This window comes from Myxocyprinus asiaticus, chromosome 41, assembly GCF_019703515.2.
Source record: "Myxocyprinus asiaticus isolate MX2 ecotype Aquarium Trade chromosome 41, UBuf_Myxa_2, whole genome shotgun sequence".
NCBI classification, from domain to species: domain Eukaryota; kingdom Metazoa; phylum Chordata; class Actinopteri; order Cypriniformes; family Catostomidae; genus Myxocyprinus; species Myxocyprinus asiaticus.
The window spans coordinates 23,028,733-23,048,656 of NC_059384.1; the positions used below are offsets into that span (position 1 = coordinate 23,028,733).

Here is a 19,924-nt window from a genome sequence, read left to right on the forward strand (position 1 = left end):
TACATCCAAGCAAACTGTTCCCAGAGAGCAACAGAGAATGGAGAGAGACATACGAGCTTTAAAAAAGCAGGGGAGGGTAGAGTCAGGGCTGTTGTGACGACAACCAGATGGTGGAGATTATGAAATTTGCCTGAGTGTGTTAATTGGCTGATTGGTGGTGTGGCTGGATTTGCAGGTGCTGATTGACTGGAGCAACGGGGGTTTCACTACGCTAAGGGGACTCAGGGATTTGAGTAAGGGGAGGGGTGAGGGGCCTCGGTGGGCAAGTTGGTTACACCGGAATTGATCTTAATTAGATCTGAGAGACCTGCCACAGCAGAATGGCCACAGCGATTAAAATGAAAAACAGGAGAAATTACTGATCAAATTAATCATAATGTCAGCCTACAGCTGTAGGTCTGCTGTAATTTGCCACTCCACTGGCTTACATCAGCCCTGAGCCACACATACTGATCTGTGGCACAGAGAGAGAGAGAGAGAGAGAAAGGAGCGGGCAGACCATCCACACACCAACACACACAGTCAGACACTTTTTTCACTGTGTTGGGTGCCTGCATTTTTCCTGTAAAGAAAAGGTGTAAATTGGCTCCGCACCAGCTACTTAAACCTGCTGATCTCGAACAAGAAACCAAAAATGACAACCTGGTCTCATAGAATTACGTTACTATAACTACATGTTTGGAAAATTAGTTTTACGCAAAAGCTAGCTATTGTGTTTTTTTCCTCACATTTGCTTTTATGACACTGTCGATTAGGTTTAGGTGAGAGGTTTAGGGTAAGGATGTCTGTTTTGTTCACTTCACATTTGGTTTTATGACACTATCGGTAGGATTTAGGAAGGATGTCGGTTTAAAAGATTAGGTTTTTAAGGTTAATACTCTATCATCTCACATTTGCTTTTTATGACACTATTGGTTAGGTTTCGGTTACTGGTTTAGGTTAGGGTGTTGGTTTTGTTCAAAACTCAACTGAGCATTCACCTTAAAAAACATCATCCTTTTGGGAGAACATTTAACTTGTTTTTAGCACCTCTCAATGGACATTTCACCCAGTTTTCAAACTGTGTTAGAGCTCTTGGGGGGTCCCCTTAAAGGTGTAATATGTAAAAATTTTCATGTAATATTGGCCTTTTTTTCACCAACGTGTGAACGGCTTGTAACGCAACTTAGAAAATCCAGCAAACGTCTGGCTCCCAGCACAACACGAACTCTTACACAAACTCAGAGTAAGCAAAAAAAAACAAAAAAAAAACAACAACAACAACAACAAAAAAACATTTATCTACTGAATCCAGTCTGGCTAAGCGGGAACGTGATCGTGGTCAAGCGAAAACTATAGTGAACATCTGCAGGGTATTTGATTCCTGGAGGGACCTTCATTTGTTTTTGGGGATCAAAACCGACCCTGAATTGGCTTTCTTCTTATTGGACATGTAAGCTTACATATCTGCAAAGCATGTGAAATATAGTGCCATAAGGATTGATTTTAGCTATCTTGCCTGCTAACGCTGACGAATTGTAAGCTACCTTCGTAACTTTCAGATAATTTCAACGTTCAGTCTCTTTGTACGTTACATCATTGTTTTGGCTGATGCTCGCTCACGTCCATATTGAGTGTGTGCACGAGCGCGAGCACGAGCAACAGGTAGCTGGCTGCAGTTCACTTAATGGCCACAGGTGTCATTAATATCAAGGGTTTCTGAATCTTACATACTGCACCTTTAACCCTTACCCAGTCTGTATATTCCTTCAGAAAACAGTTCTTGGTTTAGAGTTTGTTTAGAATTGTCCGACGTATAAAAAAAAATTAAAATAAATCTAATTTGGATTATTTATGAAAACTGGGACAGATAATGGACAATTTTGCTTTGTCATGCAATAATATGAAAATAATTCTAGTTTTTTTTTCTAGTTTCTAGTTTTGATAAAACACCAGGGGACCCCCAAGTTAATTTTATAAATTATAAATATCATATGTGGGGATTGATTGCTATGAATTTGATTAGTTTTACATTTAGAAATCACTACTGACTGTTAAATTAAAGCCAGCCCATAATGGCCAATATGATTACATGGGAAGTTGACATGTTATTATTGAATGTTCTGATACCTTGACATCTACCCCATTCTGCCGAGTTACTGACAAGAGCCATCTCCTATCAGACATTTTTGCATCAATACAGATATGTTTACCATTTCCTGTGCCGCTACTGATGGGTCTCTGAGCCTCGGAGACACAGGTTCTGGTCCCATGGAAACGAGGAAGTAATTGCATTCATATAAGCAATGACTTGCATGATTCATAGGTATAATTTTTATTCCATTAAGGGTTAGGTTAGGATGTATGGTTAATAAAATGCGCATTTACAGTATGTTGACTGTATTACGTCAACAAAAAACTACTCGCTTTTGGCACCAGTCTGTGGAAATTTCATCCGGAAACTGTTCACACGTGCACATACTGTACATTAAACAACACTTCCGGCTTCAGCCACTGGGGGCAGTGGTTCAAATTTCGGTTAACACAGACCCTGGCATAAAGATGATGGATTAAATTACTTTGGATGTAAAAATCATTTCTCAAAACCATTAGTCAGAATATACAGTAGACACACTCACATTGTGGAGATTTGTGTTGAAGCATCACACATACATGCAATAAATATTTGCTTGTGTGTTTGTGAGGGTGCGTGTACAGTATACTGTAGTAGCCATTATCTCCTGATAGTTCTCCCTCTCTCTCCCAGCCTGTCATACTACTACAGTATGTGCTGTCTGTTTACTTACAGTCCTTGACCTTGCCACTATGCCTGCTTCCATGATTCCAGAGCAGAGAGAGAGAGAGAGAGAGAGAGAGAGAGAGAGAGAGAGAGAGAGAGAGAGAGAGAATGAGGTTGCACAGAGATCTCCTGTCTGGTATTTGGTCTATCATGTCTTAGCTGTCTCTCTCACTCCCGCTCTTTAACTCTCAAATTGAAACAAGCTGTATTGGCATGACTGTTGTACAGTATTGCCAAACAATGGACATTAAAGGAAAATAGTACAGTTTAATTGAAATATGTGTGAGAAAAGAAATTCAAAAATGCATAAAAAAGTAAATAAAATACAATGAAACAATTTGGAGCACACACATACATTTGATAATGTAACAGTGCTATAGATTGTTTAGTTTTGCCCGGTGGCTGTGTTCTCTCCGAGCCTATAGCAGCCTGCTACATATCTAGCTGCTGTTAACGAAAGTTCTCTCTCTCTCTCTCAGCTGTGTAAGGGTCTACCCTGACCCCCAACCCAGAGTCTTACAGAGTAGTTACAGGCTGCTGCCCAGTATTCAGCCAACGCCAGTTTACTGCTTCACTCTACTGATGACTCACCTCTTTCTCCTCTGGCTTTCTCTCTCTACCATACCTAACTTTCTGCCGATACAAGTCACTCTCAAACTTTCTGTCTCACCCAGGGTCCAAAATTAACAGTCGGCAAGCACCAAATGCGAGTAAAAAATGGCTTTGTTGAGCAAATAAAATTGATTAACTCGCCAATGACTGGTAACTTTATAAAGAACTGCAACATTACATGGTTTACTGTAAACTGAATTGTGAGAATGATAATCTGACCCTTGGTGTGAACAACATCTTCTTATGACTTTTAAATCAATGCTACCTAAATAACTTTTAAAAAGGAGTTCATACTTCAGTATCCTCATTATATGCTATTTTAAACTATTTAAAAAAAAAAATCATTTTCACATGTCGTATTTTGTTTTTGTTGATAAATCTTTTATACTGGATGTTGATAAATGTTTAAATTAATTTATTTTTATAACATTTGTTTACATTTTGTTATGTTGTCATTTGACACGTTATTGTTATTTTGTGCAATATCTTCATTATAAAATGTTTTATATATTAAACGTATTGACTAAATTTAAGTTATGTACATTTTAACTAAAGCAAAAACTGTGTACAAATAAAAAAAAAATAATAAAAAAAAAAAAAATATATATATATATATATATATATTACTAAAATTGTAATCAGTTGCATAGTCTCTAATCAGACTTTTGGATTACCTCTGACTTAACTTTTGTTTATCTGATGTCACATGCATTTGAGTAGGATAATTTTGTACCACTTTGACATAATGTTGCTTAAATGCAGAAACTTCCTTAAATTAAGAAAACTTTTAACATTTCACCTCAGAACTGCCGAAATATGTTTAAGGAGCCACGTAATCACCACAGTCATGTAATTTTTATGATATCAGGCTAAAACAATTACATGTTCTAACATGTTCCCTCGCCATTGGCAGATGTGGCAAAAAGTTCTCTCATTCACTCACCCTGGTTCTCTTTCTTGCTTTTGCTTAACCTCTCCAGGCTTTTCTGCACCCCTACTTGTCCATCTTTTACCCCCACTTTCCTTTATCTTCTCTCTCTCTCCTGCTCGCCCGTCACTCTAAGACACACCCCTCCTGTCCTGATGTACTGATGTGTGCCACAGGAGGCTCAGACCCACGAGTGCTGCAATTACGCTGGCCTCATCTCCTCTCTCCTTTTCTATCTCCCTGCTCCTCTCATCTGCCTCCCTCTCTCTATGTCCATTCTCTACCATTCCCCAGCAATCAGCCATCATTACAGCTCGCTCCTGAAACCCCATCTCTGCCAAGGTCAGGCGCCTTCCCAACTCACATATGCTCACAGACAGACATACAGTATATACACACACACTCATGATTTTTGTCTCTTGTAGGGACCCCTTAAGAACACAATCTCGTCAGGCTCCATCTCCCTCTCCCATTCACTGATTCTCTTTTCTACATCCGTGCTTTTGAACTTTTCACTCATTTGAACCCGAGATCTGTCAAAAAAGACATTCTGTTTTTTATGTATTATGTATTATTAATCATAAATGGCACTCTGAGGTGCTTGATTCTGATTGGTCAACCGAGGCATTCTGCAGTTAAATATTCTAGTATAATGACTGCTAATCTTTATCCTTGACTGTTGTCCCAGGCAACTGTTTCCTACTGTGCTAGTTTGATGTCTCTTTCTTCTCACATAATAGAATCATTTAAAGTCAAGTCAATATTTTATGTACATATATTTATTTATTTAGTAATAAGCCATAAAAATAGGCAAGATAATGTATTACAGCCTGTCATTATCACAAAATAAACCCCTTTGGAGTGATACAAGGCAAGACCCTCCTGTCTTGTTGATCACAAACTCTCTTTTCAACCTCTTGTTCTCATGTTGTTTTGATAGAAATAAGATGCAAATAAGATTTTGCAGATACCAGATTCTACTTGTTCTCCAGTAACTCAGCAGAACTGGCTGCTTAAAGAGTATGTAATTAGGGTTTTAGGATTACTTATTGTTTATTTACTAACTGTGTTTTATTAATTATTCATGTTTAGAAAGATTTGTTTAATGCAGCATTTCCTGCTTAACAAGACGTTTGATTTTCAAATGGCAAAGACATATCTAACCTCCATCCAGTCCCAATCTCTCCATTTCTTTCTTCCATGCCTCCCTGCTCTCTCTCTCTCTCTCTCTCTCTCTCTCTCTCTCTCTCTTTCTCTCTCTCATATTAATTCAGTCCAATACACAGTCCTTCTTAAGAAGGCAGAAAATTGCCTTAAATAACGCAACATCCACTATATGAAAATACAAATGTGCACTGGTGACTGAAGCAGAAAATAAGACTATTGCCCATCAACAGCAGCACACCGTTCGGTATGAATAATTATAAAGCATGTGATGCAGCCAGTGAGGAAAATCTGGGCGCTGAAAGCAAAGCAACTTTTTATTTAGTCTAAAGAGGGATTATTTTTAGAAAAAAAAAAAAAAGAGAGAGAGAGAAAGGGCACCGGGGCCTGCAATAAAATACCTAGTAAGAAATGAAAGTTTAGAAGACATCTAACAAGACATTTGGATCTGAGTTTTCATCTAAAATAAATTAGTCAATATTTGACTTAATAATTTGGCATCTACAATTAGTCATCAATGATTTAGACTTTTAGAGAATTAAAATTAAACTTAAAATGAATTAAAAAAATTCTTTAAAAAGAGAAAACAATTTCAGAAAAAGTGCTCTTTAACTTACATAATTATAAGCTTCAAAGTAACCCTATAAAAATATGCTACACTATAAAAATAGATTGAGAGAAACTGACTTGTGTAAATGTCTTATTACCACAGAAAGCTGTGAGATTCACTGTCTTTCTGTATGTTTCTTTATCATAAAAGTCTCTCTTAAGGCAAGTCAGTTCACTCTTCAGCCATATTGGGTATGGCATGCTATTTCCAGTCAAGTAAAGCTCATATCTACATCAATGGGGAAAGACCAAAATCTTCAAAATTCTTTATCAAACCTACGTTGCAATAATATATTCAGAAGACATATAGTACATGTATATCACAAATAAAATTGGACAAAAATGGCATCATTATTTATACATCATTGGCTCATATTTTCAAAATCAGACTGGTTCAGCTAATGCACATTTACATTCAAGAGAAAAAAAGAAAAAAGAAAAGAATAATGCCTCTATAAAAATGCAATTGGCTCTTTTAACTGTAAGGAGGGGCTTATATTCCTACAGCCACTGTATTGATCATTGCTATTCCTCCCATTCATTTTTATATAGTGGTCTGCCTTCTTGACCCTTATAATGTCATGTTGTCTCTCTACCACTCTCTCGTACTAAGGGTGTTCCACAAGGTTCTGTCCTGGGCCCTTTTTTTTATCATTTTTCTTTACATGGAGTAGATATTCTTTACAGTTTTTCTCCTTCTCTTCCTAACTATTTATCTCTCCAAACCGCCCCCACCCCCACCCCAACACACACACACACGCACACAATCATACACATGCACAAACATCATTGAAATAATAAATGTGCCATGTTAACACAGGCAAATGGTGCAGTTGCAGAAAACAGATGTCCAGTAACATTCTACAGTTGCTAAGTTTTTTGTGACCCCTGTAAACTGCCCAGAGAAAAACAAGGAGTCTGATCAGTGCTGTATCCGACTTTTGTCCATTCATCACTCTACTTACCGATGATACTGAGTGTGTTATTGTTTGCTTTTGTGTATTTGCATTTGTTCTCAAGAGAATGTGTGTGTGTGTGTGTGTGTGTGTGTGTATATATACACACACATACATATATATATATATATATATATATATATATATATATATATATATATATACAGTATATAGATGTGTGTATTATCGATCGGACCTCTGACCACATCATAGCCACAGAGCCCTGCTCAGTCATTATTAATCTCTATGTTGTGAGTTCTCAAATGGCAGCTGGCAGCCCCAGCTCCAAAACTAACCATTTCTCTTCATTTGCCCCGCTCACTCCGAGACGCCATGCGGAGGAGTAATCATTTACCATTATTCTAGTTATGAAACTTACACACAGCTGACGCTAGGCTTTATTGAATAGAGGCCATCAAAAGATCACCAGCCATTGATTAAGCCAATATTAAAGCCATTCAAATGCTGAATTTGTATGTCAAACAACAGCAAGTAAAAATAGATGGCATTCAGTTTAAATGCCGGAGAGGAGAATTTGACATGATGAATCAAAGTAGCTGAAGTTACCTCAAACAGAGACATGCTCTTCTGTATCTTCACTTAGATTAGCACATGCAGTATTTTGCTTTCAGTCATTGAAAGACAAACAACAATTGATCATTTTGCTTTTTTATGTTTTTATTGTCTTCATCTTTCTTATTACAGGAAATTACAGTGGAGATTAAAAATTGTATGAAGACTTGGCCTCTAGTGGCCATCATAAATGCAATATAAACTTTTCATGAAACTTATGCTTTATTTAAAGGGATATTTCACCCAAAAATGAAAATTTTCTCATCATTTACTCACCCTCATGCCATCCCAGATGTGTATGACTTTCTTTCTTCTGCTGAACACAAAGAAAGATTTTTAGAAAAATACCTCAGATCTGTAGATCCATACAATGCAAGTAAATGGTGGCCAGAACTTTGAAGGTCCAAAAACACATAAAGGCAGCATAAAAGTACTCCATAAGACTCCAGTGGTTAAATCCATATCTTTAAAAGTGATATGATAGGTGTGGGTGAGAAATAGATCAAAGTCTTTCTTACTATAAAATAAAAAGAAGAAGAATGGTTAAGTGAAAGTGGAGATTTATTTTTAAAATTTTGTATCTATTTCTCACCCACACTTATCATATCACTTCAGAAGACATTGATTAAACAACTGGAGTCATATGGATTACTTTTATGCTGCTTTTTGGACCTTCAAAGTTCTGGTCACCATTTACTTGCATTATATAGACCTACAGAGCTGAGATATTCTTCATTTGTGTTCTGCAGAAGAAAGTCATACACATCTGGGATGGCATGAAGGTGAGAAAATTATGAGAGAATTGTCATCTTTGGGTGAACTATTCCTTTCTTTCTTTCTTTCTTTCAACAACAGCAGGTCCTACAGGCTTAGTTACAGGCACAAGGGATCTCATTAATGTCTCAATTGTTTCTCCTAGCCAGCATTGAGAATGAATGGAGAACAAAATGCATTTGAGATTTTTCTCATGAGAAAAAGCCCCCAGTAATGGCATATGTGTCTCCACTAGAGTTTCAGAAGAGATCTCAACAATGTCTCAAACTTTGCTCATATTTGCCAAGCTATAAAGTCTGTAACCTATGTCAGTATGATTTTCAATATATGCTCAAACAATTTTTCATCAAATTCTTCCAAGAACAAATGATCTGAGCTATCGCATTCACATTAATTTGATAGCTCTATACTCTTATAGTGTGTAATATTGTCTTATTTTTAGTTCTCATCGAAGATGATATTTTAATGAAACATAACTGATCCCTTCATTAAGTCTTGTTAGCTATGAAAGAGCAACCTCTGAGCCATAGTATTTTTCCTCAGGGGTTGTTCCCCATCACAGTCTTGCATGGGATTTTCATCTTTTTCATTTCATCTTTGTGAATATAAAGAAATACTAGTGCTACATGTGTAACACTGCAGTCAGCACTTTTGCTTGGAGCTTTATATTTGCAGCAAACATTATCTTTAATCAATCACATTGAAATGTGGCCAAAACATTTAGGAATTTTTCAACATGAAAAATTATACAACATGGAATTTATAAATAAAATGTATATTTATTTACCATCCTGGAGGCTACTTTAAAGTACTGCCTCTTTGCAGGGAAAATAGAGCAAAGATGACTGATGGGTTAAAATGTCTTTATGGATTTTAAGTACCACAATTATGGAAGCACAGAAAACGGCAGGATTTATATAATGTCACATAAAGCAATTAATTATGCTTAGAATTAATGAGTCACATAATTGACGGCTAGCACTGGACAGTCCATCACATCTTTATTGGTACATTTGTCATTAATTTCCTTCCGTGTTCCTCCGTCATTTCCATTCTGGTCTGTTAAAGATGACCCCCTTTGCTCCCTCTTTTTCCAACAGTTGTGCTTTTTATCAAGTGCAGCATTTTAAACAGCTCTTATGTGCATCAGAAGATGTGGCCCTGGCGGTGTGAATGACCTATTACATTTGCCAGAAATGTGCGGTATACAACAGAGCATTCCACCCTTTTTTTCCACCACACGGTTTTTAAAGCAATGCATCAAGGAAGGGCTGACCCAAGTCAGCTTACTTATCTTCCGCAAGTTTACAGCATTGCATTTCACTTTATTCCAGTTTTTCTTGCTCTAGTTTTTTACTCTCTCACCTATTCTTCCCTTGAGTCTGTATATTTCTGTTTTCCTCTCAGCTATTTTTATTTTTTTATTTGTCAATGGGAAGGTGAAATGGGTCTCCGTAAGTAGCGTCAGTAGTGTGAGGATTCTAGAGGAGACGGCAGGTGATGGGCTCAGTGGGTCCAAAAGGGGAGCTGAGGTGTTTGGGACAGTCTAATGGTGTTTTGATGTACCCGGGCAGAGGGAAGGCTCCTGCCTGGGGAACGTGGGAGGAAGAGAGAGGGCTTGTTTTGAAGGAGGCAGCATAAGGTCTGGATGTGACGCAGGGGAGACCGTGAGCATGCTCACATGTGTCACTTTTGATTATGTCCACTCTCCATAATGGTAAAAAATAGAGAGATAGACAGAGCAAGGGAGACAAGAAGAAAGGGTGAAGGTTGTGATTGACAGATGAATTGCTATGGTGCACAACATTTTTTCCTGCATCTCAGTTGTTTGATAGCAGCCTATGTCAGAGTTGTCCACTTGTGTAAAGTTGTCCGTTGTCTCTCCTTCCATTTCCATGACAAATTAACGCTGAACACTTCCAAAAGTACATTTTCTTAATATGTATTTTGTTTACCAGTTAAACATCTAAACATGCTTTAAACAAGGCACAATTACTTAAGAAGCAAAATTGCATATTAGTATATTATTATGGAAAATATATCTTGAATTAAGTTTATTTTTCTTACTCTACAGGTCAATATATACAGAATATATATATATATATATATATAGGGTTGGGAGGGTTACTTTTGAAATGTATGCCACTACATATTACAGAATCCATGCTGTAAAATGTAATTTGTAACGTATTCTGTTAGATTACTCAAGGTCATTAAATACTTTGGATTACTTCTTCAGCAGTGGTAGATTTTTTCACTTGTTTTGACTATAAAAACTCTGCCAGTACAAAATACATTCTTTGAAAAACCTAAATATCTTATGCAGTGTTGTTTCTAAAACAAGATCAATCTAATTGATCTTGTTTTAAGGATTTTTAGATATTTTTACAGGAAAACAATACAAAAATTATCAAGAATAAGATTTTTACCCTAATATCAAAGATCTTACTAGAAAAAAATAAATTATGATCTAACGTGAATTTTCTTGATAAAAAAATATGATTGTGGGGCCTGGGTAGCTCAGCGAGTAAAAACGCTGACTACCACCCCTGGAGTCGCAAGTTCGAATCCAGGGTGTGCTGAGTGTCTCCAGCCAGGTCTCCTAAGCAACCAAATTGGCCCGGTTGCTAGGGAGGGTAGAGTCACATGGAGTAACCTCCTCGTGGTCACTATAATGTGGTTTCGCTCTCGGTGGGGCACGTGGTGAGTTGTGCGTGGATGCCGAGGAGAATAGCGTGAGCCTCCACATGTGCTATGTCTCCGCATTAACGCGCTCAACAAGCCACGTGATAAGATGCGTGGATTGATGGTCTCAGACGTGGAGGCAACTGAGATTCGTCCTCCGCCACCCGGATTGAGGCGAGTCACTACGCTTCCACGAGGACTTAGAGCGCATTGGGAATTGGGCACTCCAAATTGGGGAGAATAAAAGTATGATCGTGCCTGCTAACATGTGCATGTAAAATGGCTAGAAATAGCATTTTAGCTTAGCGTAAAGCTGACAATTTACACAAGGTTTATTTCTATTTCTTCTGCTCCAAACTTACTTCAAACTTATTTCTCTGTCTGCTCGTATGAATGTAACACATCATAAGAAAGTGTTTCACCGCTGTTCAAATGCACTTTGGATCACATCATTTATATGTATAAATGTTTTCCATCTGAAAGGACTAAATATTAAATGAAACAAATGACAATGAAATGCAAGGTAATCTCTTCAGTAATCAAAATACTTTTTGAATGTAACTGTATTCTGATTACCAATTATTTCAATTGTAACTGTAGTGGAATAGAGTTATATATGTATATATATATATATTGACCGATAGAGTAAGAAAAATAAATTTTATTCCAGATATATTTTCCATAATAATATACTAATATGCAATTTGTATGTTTGTATATATGTATATATTTCATGTTTTAAACATAAAAATATAAAATAAATAAACCTGGTCTCATAAAATCACATTGCAATACTTACATTTTTGCTAAGTGAATATTATGTGGCTCATTGTACATTTCATGACACTACAGGTGCTAAAATAACAGTGATTTTTATTCACTTTCACAAAATTCATGAGTAAAACGGCAGATTATCAGTTCATAAACACTAACTTTTCACCCTGTTCCTCACACAGTGCTGTCTTATGAAAACATTTACTATAGTGCATGACTTGTAAGACAATACATTTTCATGTTTGCATTACATAACCAACTATTTACAAGCTTGTTCAAGTGAAAATCAAATTGCGCTGTGGCTCAACTCATTGAGCATTGCACTTGCGATGCAAAAGACGGGGGAACGAGTCCTGAAAAGCATGTTAAAACGTGAGCTGAACGTGTTATAGAAGCACCACAAAATGACGTGGTTGCTTCAGCGACTATGTTTAGGAACCACGTAATATATTGTTTTAATGTCACCACTGTCATGTAATTTTCATGAGATTATGCTGCAAAATGTAGCAAGGTTTATGCTTGAAATAATAACATTTAGTGAGTAAAAAAGTAAAATAAATTCAAGATATATTGTTTAAAAACAGCTATTATCTTACACAATTCTGCTTCTCAAGTAAATGCATTTTGTTTTAAGATGTTTAGATATTTTGCTGGAAAGCAAGAGAAAAGTAATGATTAAGATAACATAATACATTAAATGGGCTATACAATGATAATTATTATTATTTTATATTTTTTGAAATGAACAAGGTCCTATCTATAGTAGATCATATGAATTCTTTTCCTGTAACATTGATTTCATACACCCTGCCAATATACAGTTCTTGTAACTTTTTTATCTTTAAAAATTGTGGATGAGTTGCTTTAGGTGTTTCCTCCTATAGTGTTAGCAGGAGTCTGTCCCTTAGGGTCTGTCTCTTCCTACTGTATTAGCAGAGAAAGTGATTAAGTCTAAATTTGTAGTCTGAACGGAACAAGCGGAAAATTAACTCTTGCTTTTGGAGTGCTTTACTTTGATGTCCAGAAGTCCCTTGCCATTTTTTCCCTTGTTCAGGAGATTATATGGGTTGTTGCTCCAACTGACCCGCTGGTCAAACTGCCATTGCAGGCCTTGCAGAACCTAATAGAGTTTAAAATTTACTCACCCACTTTGCCATGGGGTGCAAAACGTGTGTGAGAGTGTTTTAACACTCTTCTTTACAATCGTTCTTTCTTTCTTTCTTTCTTTCTTTCTATATAGTGTTACTCTATAAAATAATATACTGTACCAATCAGATATGTTGTCAGATCTTTCACTTATTTGACAAAATCCTATCTCAGCTTTAACCTTCACCTCTTCAAGAGGTGAAAGAATTGGTGTTTTACTGCATTTACCCAGTGTTTACCTGCTGTTTGTCAGTAAAAAAGATACCAGCTGTTTAGATCTACACACACACACACACACACACATACAATCAACACAAATAGTGGAGCTGTAACATGGTTTCTTGCCTCCCCACATGGTTCCAAGTGAAAGCAGCCTGCTGGAAAATCACCTGTTTAAATGAAAACACTGCAATCCCTGAAATCACCATATTCTCCCAGTCTGCTTCCTGCTGCCCCCCAAGTTACAAAGTCTTATTTTTCCCAGCTGTGCTGTTTAGTATTTTATAATAGGCTCAAATGTTATTGATCTGCTTTCAAAATTATATGAATGAACTGCTCAACAATAATCTGAGCTGTAGATAATGAGGCCTTCTCCACATTTTCCAAAATATTAAAAAGACAGTATGGGATCAGTGACATCTTGAAAGTAAGCTGAATAACTGACAAACGTCATACCCCATCAAACATTTTTTGCATCATTTTCACTGTGACCACCTTTCCCTGTAGCATTACTGATAGCGTGTTGTGCGAGCAACCTCTAAGAAATGGGTTCTGGTCCTGTGCAAACCAGGAAGTAATTGCATTCACATAAACAATTGTGAGAGTGATTTTGAGGTTAATTAAAATTTTACTCCACTGATGGTTAGGTGTAGGGTTGGGGTTTGGGAGTAGAGCTAATAAAATTAGTATTGCTGTTGACTGTATAACATCACTTACAACTAAATATACAACTTGCTTTTGGCGCCACCCTGTGGACATTTCACCCAGAAACTGGAGCCCACATGTGCCCATATTTTCAACAACAGCTTCAGCCACTGGGGGCAGTGATTTGAATTTTAGATCGTGTTCAGCCAGTGGTGCCTCATGAATGGCACTATGCCACTATGGGGTGGCGAGAGGGGAACAGTACAGTTTTTACTGAGAAAGAAGCTGTAATATAGTAATGTCTTGGAGTCATAATTGTGCGGTTTGATAAAAAACATGATTGTATATTGCGTCTTAAAATAAATAATAAAATAAATAAGTAAATTATATTTTGTATTTAAACCCCCAGTGAACAAGCTAAAGGCGACTGTGTCAAGGAACATGTTGGTTAATGGAGAAAAATAACCTTGGAGGAAACTAGGCTCACTGTGGGGGACAGTTTCCCTCTGGCTGAACAGCATGAATATAATGCCAATATTAGATATTTATGTTTAATACAAAAGCTTATTTTCATTCTTACTCCATATAAAGCCTCTGAAAGCAACATTTTTAAGCTTTTGGATGAACCCATTGATTCTCAATGTGAAAATGCACAGTAAATAGGATTTCTAAGGAAAGATTGCATTAAAGTACACATTAGTGTACATTGTGTTTAGCAGCATGGGGTTTCGCAATTGATCGCTCAAATTTTTAAAATGGCATATTGGATGAAATTAGAGACTCTAATCTTTTGACTCAAACAGTTTTCAATGTAAAAAAGTTATTAGGTTTCTTACCAGATGTAGTCGGTGCCATGCTGTTTTGTCACAGGACTCCGTGCGTCGAAAGTTTAACCCTTTACTGACAGCCCAGAGACTCCTGAACTGAAATCAGTTGGTTTAAATGAATTTAAATTATGCGTTGTGTATAGCGAGCCAAAATACAATGTCCACGCATGTGTATATGGAGTCGCACAAGGTTAAAGGTAAAGTGTTTAATTGTTGCGGCATTAGTATCAACACACATTATTGCAAGAATTCTGTTGATTGGACAAACAGATAGTCCCAGCATAAACTCAGGCTATTGTTTGAGCCAATGTTTGATATTTCGGGCTGGTCGAACAAACAGCAATATTTTGAAAGTGCCACAGAGCCAATGTGTTTGAACTTTTTGGGGAAATAAACAAACGAATGCCTTACTTTTGTGTCTGCGTATTAAGCTGGGATAGAAAAAAGTATTTTAACATGGAAAAAAAAAAAATACACATTTCACCTTTAAGGTACTTGTTCTGAGACTATCAAGTGAACCTAGGAAATCAGCAAAATAACATTCAGATGTCAGTGGATCACTAAAGAAGATCCTATATGTACTGTATCAGCTCAGATAATTCACCCATCTTATCATTCCAGGAGAACGCATTTCATCTACTCCATCAGAGAGAGAGAAAGTGAAGGAGAGAGAGTGTTTGCCCTCAGATAGGGTATAGAGGATAATCTTTGAATTCAATCCCTGCTTGATATTGCCATCCTTGTCTATCTCACTCTCTCTCTCTCTCTGCATCTCACCCCCTCTCAGAAATACATGTTTTTATTATCTGAAGATGTTACCCCAAGATAAGATGTTCTCTACATAGCCACCTTTCCTGCAATCACAAAGCTATTCTCCTTTTCTTTTTAACAGAATAAGCACTCAGGAGTGTCACTGGGTTGTTCTGCAGGAAATCACAAGCTGTCTGAAATTTTACTAATGCAACAACAACAACAAAAGACTCCCGTAAAAAAACTGAACACAATAGCCATTGTCAAACTGAAGCATTTTGAACTGTAATTGTTTTTAAGTACCTTTTCAATGCTAACATTGAATGCAAATATATCAATTGAAAATCTATTGACAAATGGTAAAAAATGAAAGCCTCAAAACGCAGAAATGTCCTCAAATCTCAAAGAGCTTTTATCACTTACAATAGCCACATGGCGAGGCATTGAGGAACAAAAATCGTTGCCCTTAATGTTTAGGGTCGCTGATATTATCAACTGGCACTTGACTTCTGCAGAAGGACAAAGAAGCGGCAGCCACAAAGAGGCGATTTCTGTGATTAGTGATAAAAAAAGGATGACTTTCAGTCCGGGGGACGTAATATCAATCTCAGCCAATTTTAGGCCACCAACATGAAATATGATTTCATAAGACAAATGCGGTGTCATTCTTAATGTGCTTAACCTTTACTGTCAATGAAAAAGTATTGATCGCTCGATGGTATTTTCTCATCATTTGATTTCAGAGAGACTGGTAATATATGATGGTGGGATAAGATGAAAGATGAATGGCAGCAGAATGTTCTCACTTTAACAAAGCTGAATGACCCCCGCTGAGAGATGGAAGGGGGGTGGGGGGGATGCAGACCGGGGAGACAGGAAGCAGAAGAAGAATATAGCCTGAAATTGGTTAGATATGGGTACTTCTTTAGTTAAAGCAACAGTTTAGCTGAAAATGAAAATTCTGTCATCATTTTCACACCCTTATGTTGTTCTAAACCTTTAAACTTGACTTTCTTCCTTGGAACACATACAGTATGTAGAAATGTTGAAGAATTAACTGGTCGCAGCTTTCCATCCAATAACCAGAGGTGCGTAGAGTAGCCAAAAACTATACTCAAGTAAAAGTACTAAGTCTTTTAAAAATTAATTACTCAAGTAGAAGTAAAAGTACTGATGTTAATAATTACCTGAGTAAGAGTAAAAAAGTATACAATTAAAAGAATACTCAAGTAGCGAGTAACTAGTTACTTCCGATCGGATTATTATTATTAACACCATGCATGCATGAATCATGTGCCTATGTGATCCTTTATACCCTCTGTTAAGTGATAGTTTAAAAATAAAAATTATGATATAATTTATTCACCCTCATTTTCTAAACCAGAATGACTTGGACACAATGAACACAATTAAGGAGATGTTAGATAAAATTTTAGCCAGTCACCTAACACCTTATTTTTGGTTCCAGAGAAGACGAAGACACAATGGTTTGGAACAACGAGAGTGAGTCTAAATGATTAAAGAATGTTATCATTTATCATACCTAAAATCATTTCTGCAGAGCTACGTTCCCACCAGAAGCCTGCGGTCGGCTAATGAGCAGCGCCTTGTTGTACCAACACGAAGAGGCACCAAATCACTTTCCCAGACTTCTGGTTTCACCGTACCTCATTGGTGGAATGACCTTCCCAACTCCATCCGTGAAGCAGACTCACTCTCTGTCTTTAAAAAATGGCTAAAAACAAATCTTTTCCATGAGCATTTAACCATGCACTCATAATATATATATATTATCAGTTATTCACTGATAATCTTCACTGTTATTTACTGATTTTTCTCCCCTTTTCTCCCCAATTTGGCATGCCCAATTCCCAATGCACTCTAATTCCTCGTGGTTGCGTAATGACTTGCCTCGATCCGGGTGGCAGTGGGCGAATCTAGTTGCTTCCGCTTCTGAAACAGTCAGCCCACGCATTTTGTCACGTGGCTTGCAGAGCACGTTATTGCGGAGACTTAGTGCGTGTGGAGGCTCACGCTATTCACCGCGGCATCCATGCACAATTTACTAGCCCCACCGAGAGCGAGAACCACCTTATAGCGAACACGAGGAAGGTAACCCACGTGACTCTACCCACCCTAGCATCCGGGCTTTGGTTGCTTTTGGAGCCTGGCAGGAGTCACTCAGCACTCCCTGGATTCAAACTCACGATTCCAGGGGTGGTAGTCAGCGTCTCTGCTTGCTGAGCTACCCAGGCCTCCTAATCTTCCTCTTCTGTTAATTTGAGAAACGCTGTGACCGAGAACCGAATCAGTCTGGTTCGTGACTGAATCATTCAGTCCAGTTCTGTGAATGGGATCAACTGATTCATTTTAAAGATCCAACCCACAAGAATTTATTTCAAAAGAATCAGACACCGTTAGTTTTCTCATGAACTATCATAAATGTGCCAAGGAGGGCTAGGGCAGATGTAAATATTTTCAGTGAATAGTGATTTATTTTTGATTTGTTCCTCACAGAATTCTATCACAAGGCTTAGAAAACTTGGACTATAGTGCACAAGTCATATGGGCCACTTTTATGGAACTTTAGCATCCTTTTTGAAGCTTAAAATGTCCAGTCTCCATTCAGTTTAATTCCATGGAAAAGAGTGACCAGTACATTCTTCAAAATGTCTTCTTTTGTATTTCAAGGAAGAAAGAAAGTAATGCTGTTGTGGAATGATATGAGGGTGAGTAAACAATGACAGAACTTTCATTTTTGGGTGAACTATTCCTTTAAAGCAAAATGGTATCACAAATATGATCACCATACTCCTGTGAACTTTAGTTCAGACAATGTCGTAGTCGTTTCATGCTTATGTGCTTTGTGATACATAGCTAAGGCAAACTCAGAAGGCATCAAAAAGAATAGCATTTTGATTTCAGTAATAACCTGCTGCTTATATCGCTGTTGACTGCCATTAGGATATGGCGTTTTCTTTGACTCTTTCTGTCTCTTGTCACCGTGCCTGTTCCCCTCTGTCTGCATGGAGCGCTGTTTCCATTACTGCCTCATTGTGATGAGTAATTGGGGAGTCTGTGTGCAGTCCTGCGTGAGCTCTTGATCTACTTAAAGAACCTAATAAGGCCCTGCAACCAAATAAGCACTGCATTCTCCCTGCTTATTAGGAGGTTAGCTTGATTTATTCACCTGTGCATTTGTATGTGCATTTGTGTGTGTGTGTTTTTGACACTGGCGGTGCACTCCAAAGCAGAGAAATCGACTGTAGGGGTTAAGAAAAACTGGTTGCCTTCTTTAACTCTAGACCTTAATGTACCACCATACTACCAGTTACTAGTGCAAGATAAGCTAGAATTCTAACACATAGGGTTGGACAATTAATCAAATAAACAATCTAGATTACAATTACAGCTTCCACAATAAACTAATTGTGAAAAGTGCCAATTATAACAGTCTATGTAGGTCGATTTATATTGTGTCAAATATTTTTTATTTAATTTTCTTTTTAACATGTGTTAGCATTGTGCATTGCTTTCTGTGTATAATTGGTTCAAAATTTGAACTGCAGCTTTTTTGTGTGTGTGTGTGTGTGTGTGTGTGTGTGTGTTTTTTGTTTGTTGTTTTTTTAAATAGGGCTAATGTAAAGTTGACCATTTAGGCCATGAGTTTTCAAACTTTTTGATGCCAAGGACCCTTAAATATATCTCTTTAGAAAGCAGAGTAAAACAGTAATAATGTCAAATTCAATAAATATTAAATCTTTTTTTTTTTCCTGAAAATTTCTGCAGACCTCATAGCACCACTTTGCGGCCCCCTGGGGGTCCCCAGACCCCAGTTTGAAAACCCCTTTTTTGGCAACTAGTTTTGATGTACTGAACCACAATACAGTATTTCAGGAACACAGTTCTCAGCTTGTTTTGGATGTGTAGCTGACATTAAGAATATGGTATGCAGTTGAACCACCCAAAATATGTATTTTAATGTAAATTATATTAATCGAAATTAATCACAATTACAGTATCAAGAAAATAATCATCAATTATGACTTTTGTCATAATTGTCAAACCCTACTCACATGGATATAATAAGTGTGTAATTTGTAGGCTTTACAGATATGCAGTTGTAGTTCATTTTAGCTATTTAAAGTCAACATGAAATCAAAATTGATCCGTACTTTCTTACTATGCTCTTATTGTGAACGATTAATTAGTGCTATGTTATTCCAATGTTATTCCAAAATGTTTGACTTTGTAATCTTTCATCAAAATATAATGATTTTCCCAGTCTTGCTTTTCATTCAGATGATATTTGTCATAAGAGACTTTTTTCACTTTAAAGTAATTGATTACCAGTACACTCAAAATCAAGTCGCACCCTCAATTTTTTCATTAAATACCCTGTTTCACTCAGAAATATGTAACATGTAAAAATACATTGGTAGCAAGCACTGTTTCCTGAACTGAAGTATGAATCCTGTTAATG

At 37.1% G+C, this 19,924-nt stretch overlaps 1 protein-coding gene across 1 annotated transcript in view; it reads left to right on the forward strand.

Annotated features, from left to right (window-relative positions):
• Positions 1-19,924, forward strand: part of LOC127431715 (POU domain, class 6, transcription factor 2-like) — a 139,572-nt gene that overhangs the window by 83,248 nt on the left and 36,400 nt on the right. Inside the window, 2 exon segments of the mRNA XM_051682244.1 lie at positions 15,313-15,349; positions 15,352-15,383. Coding sequence (XP_051538204.1) covers positions 15,313-15,349; positions 15,352-15,383 — 69 coding nt within the window.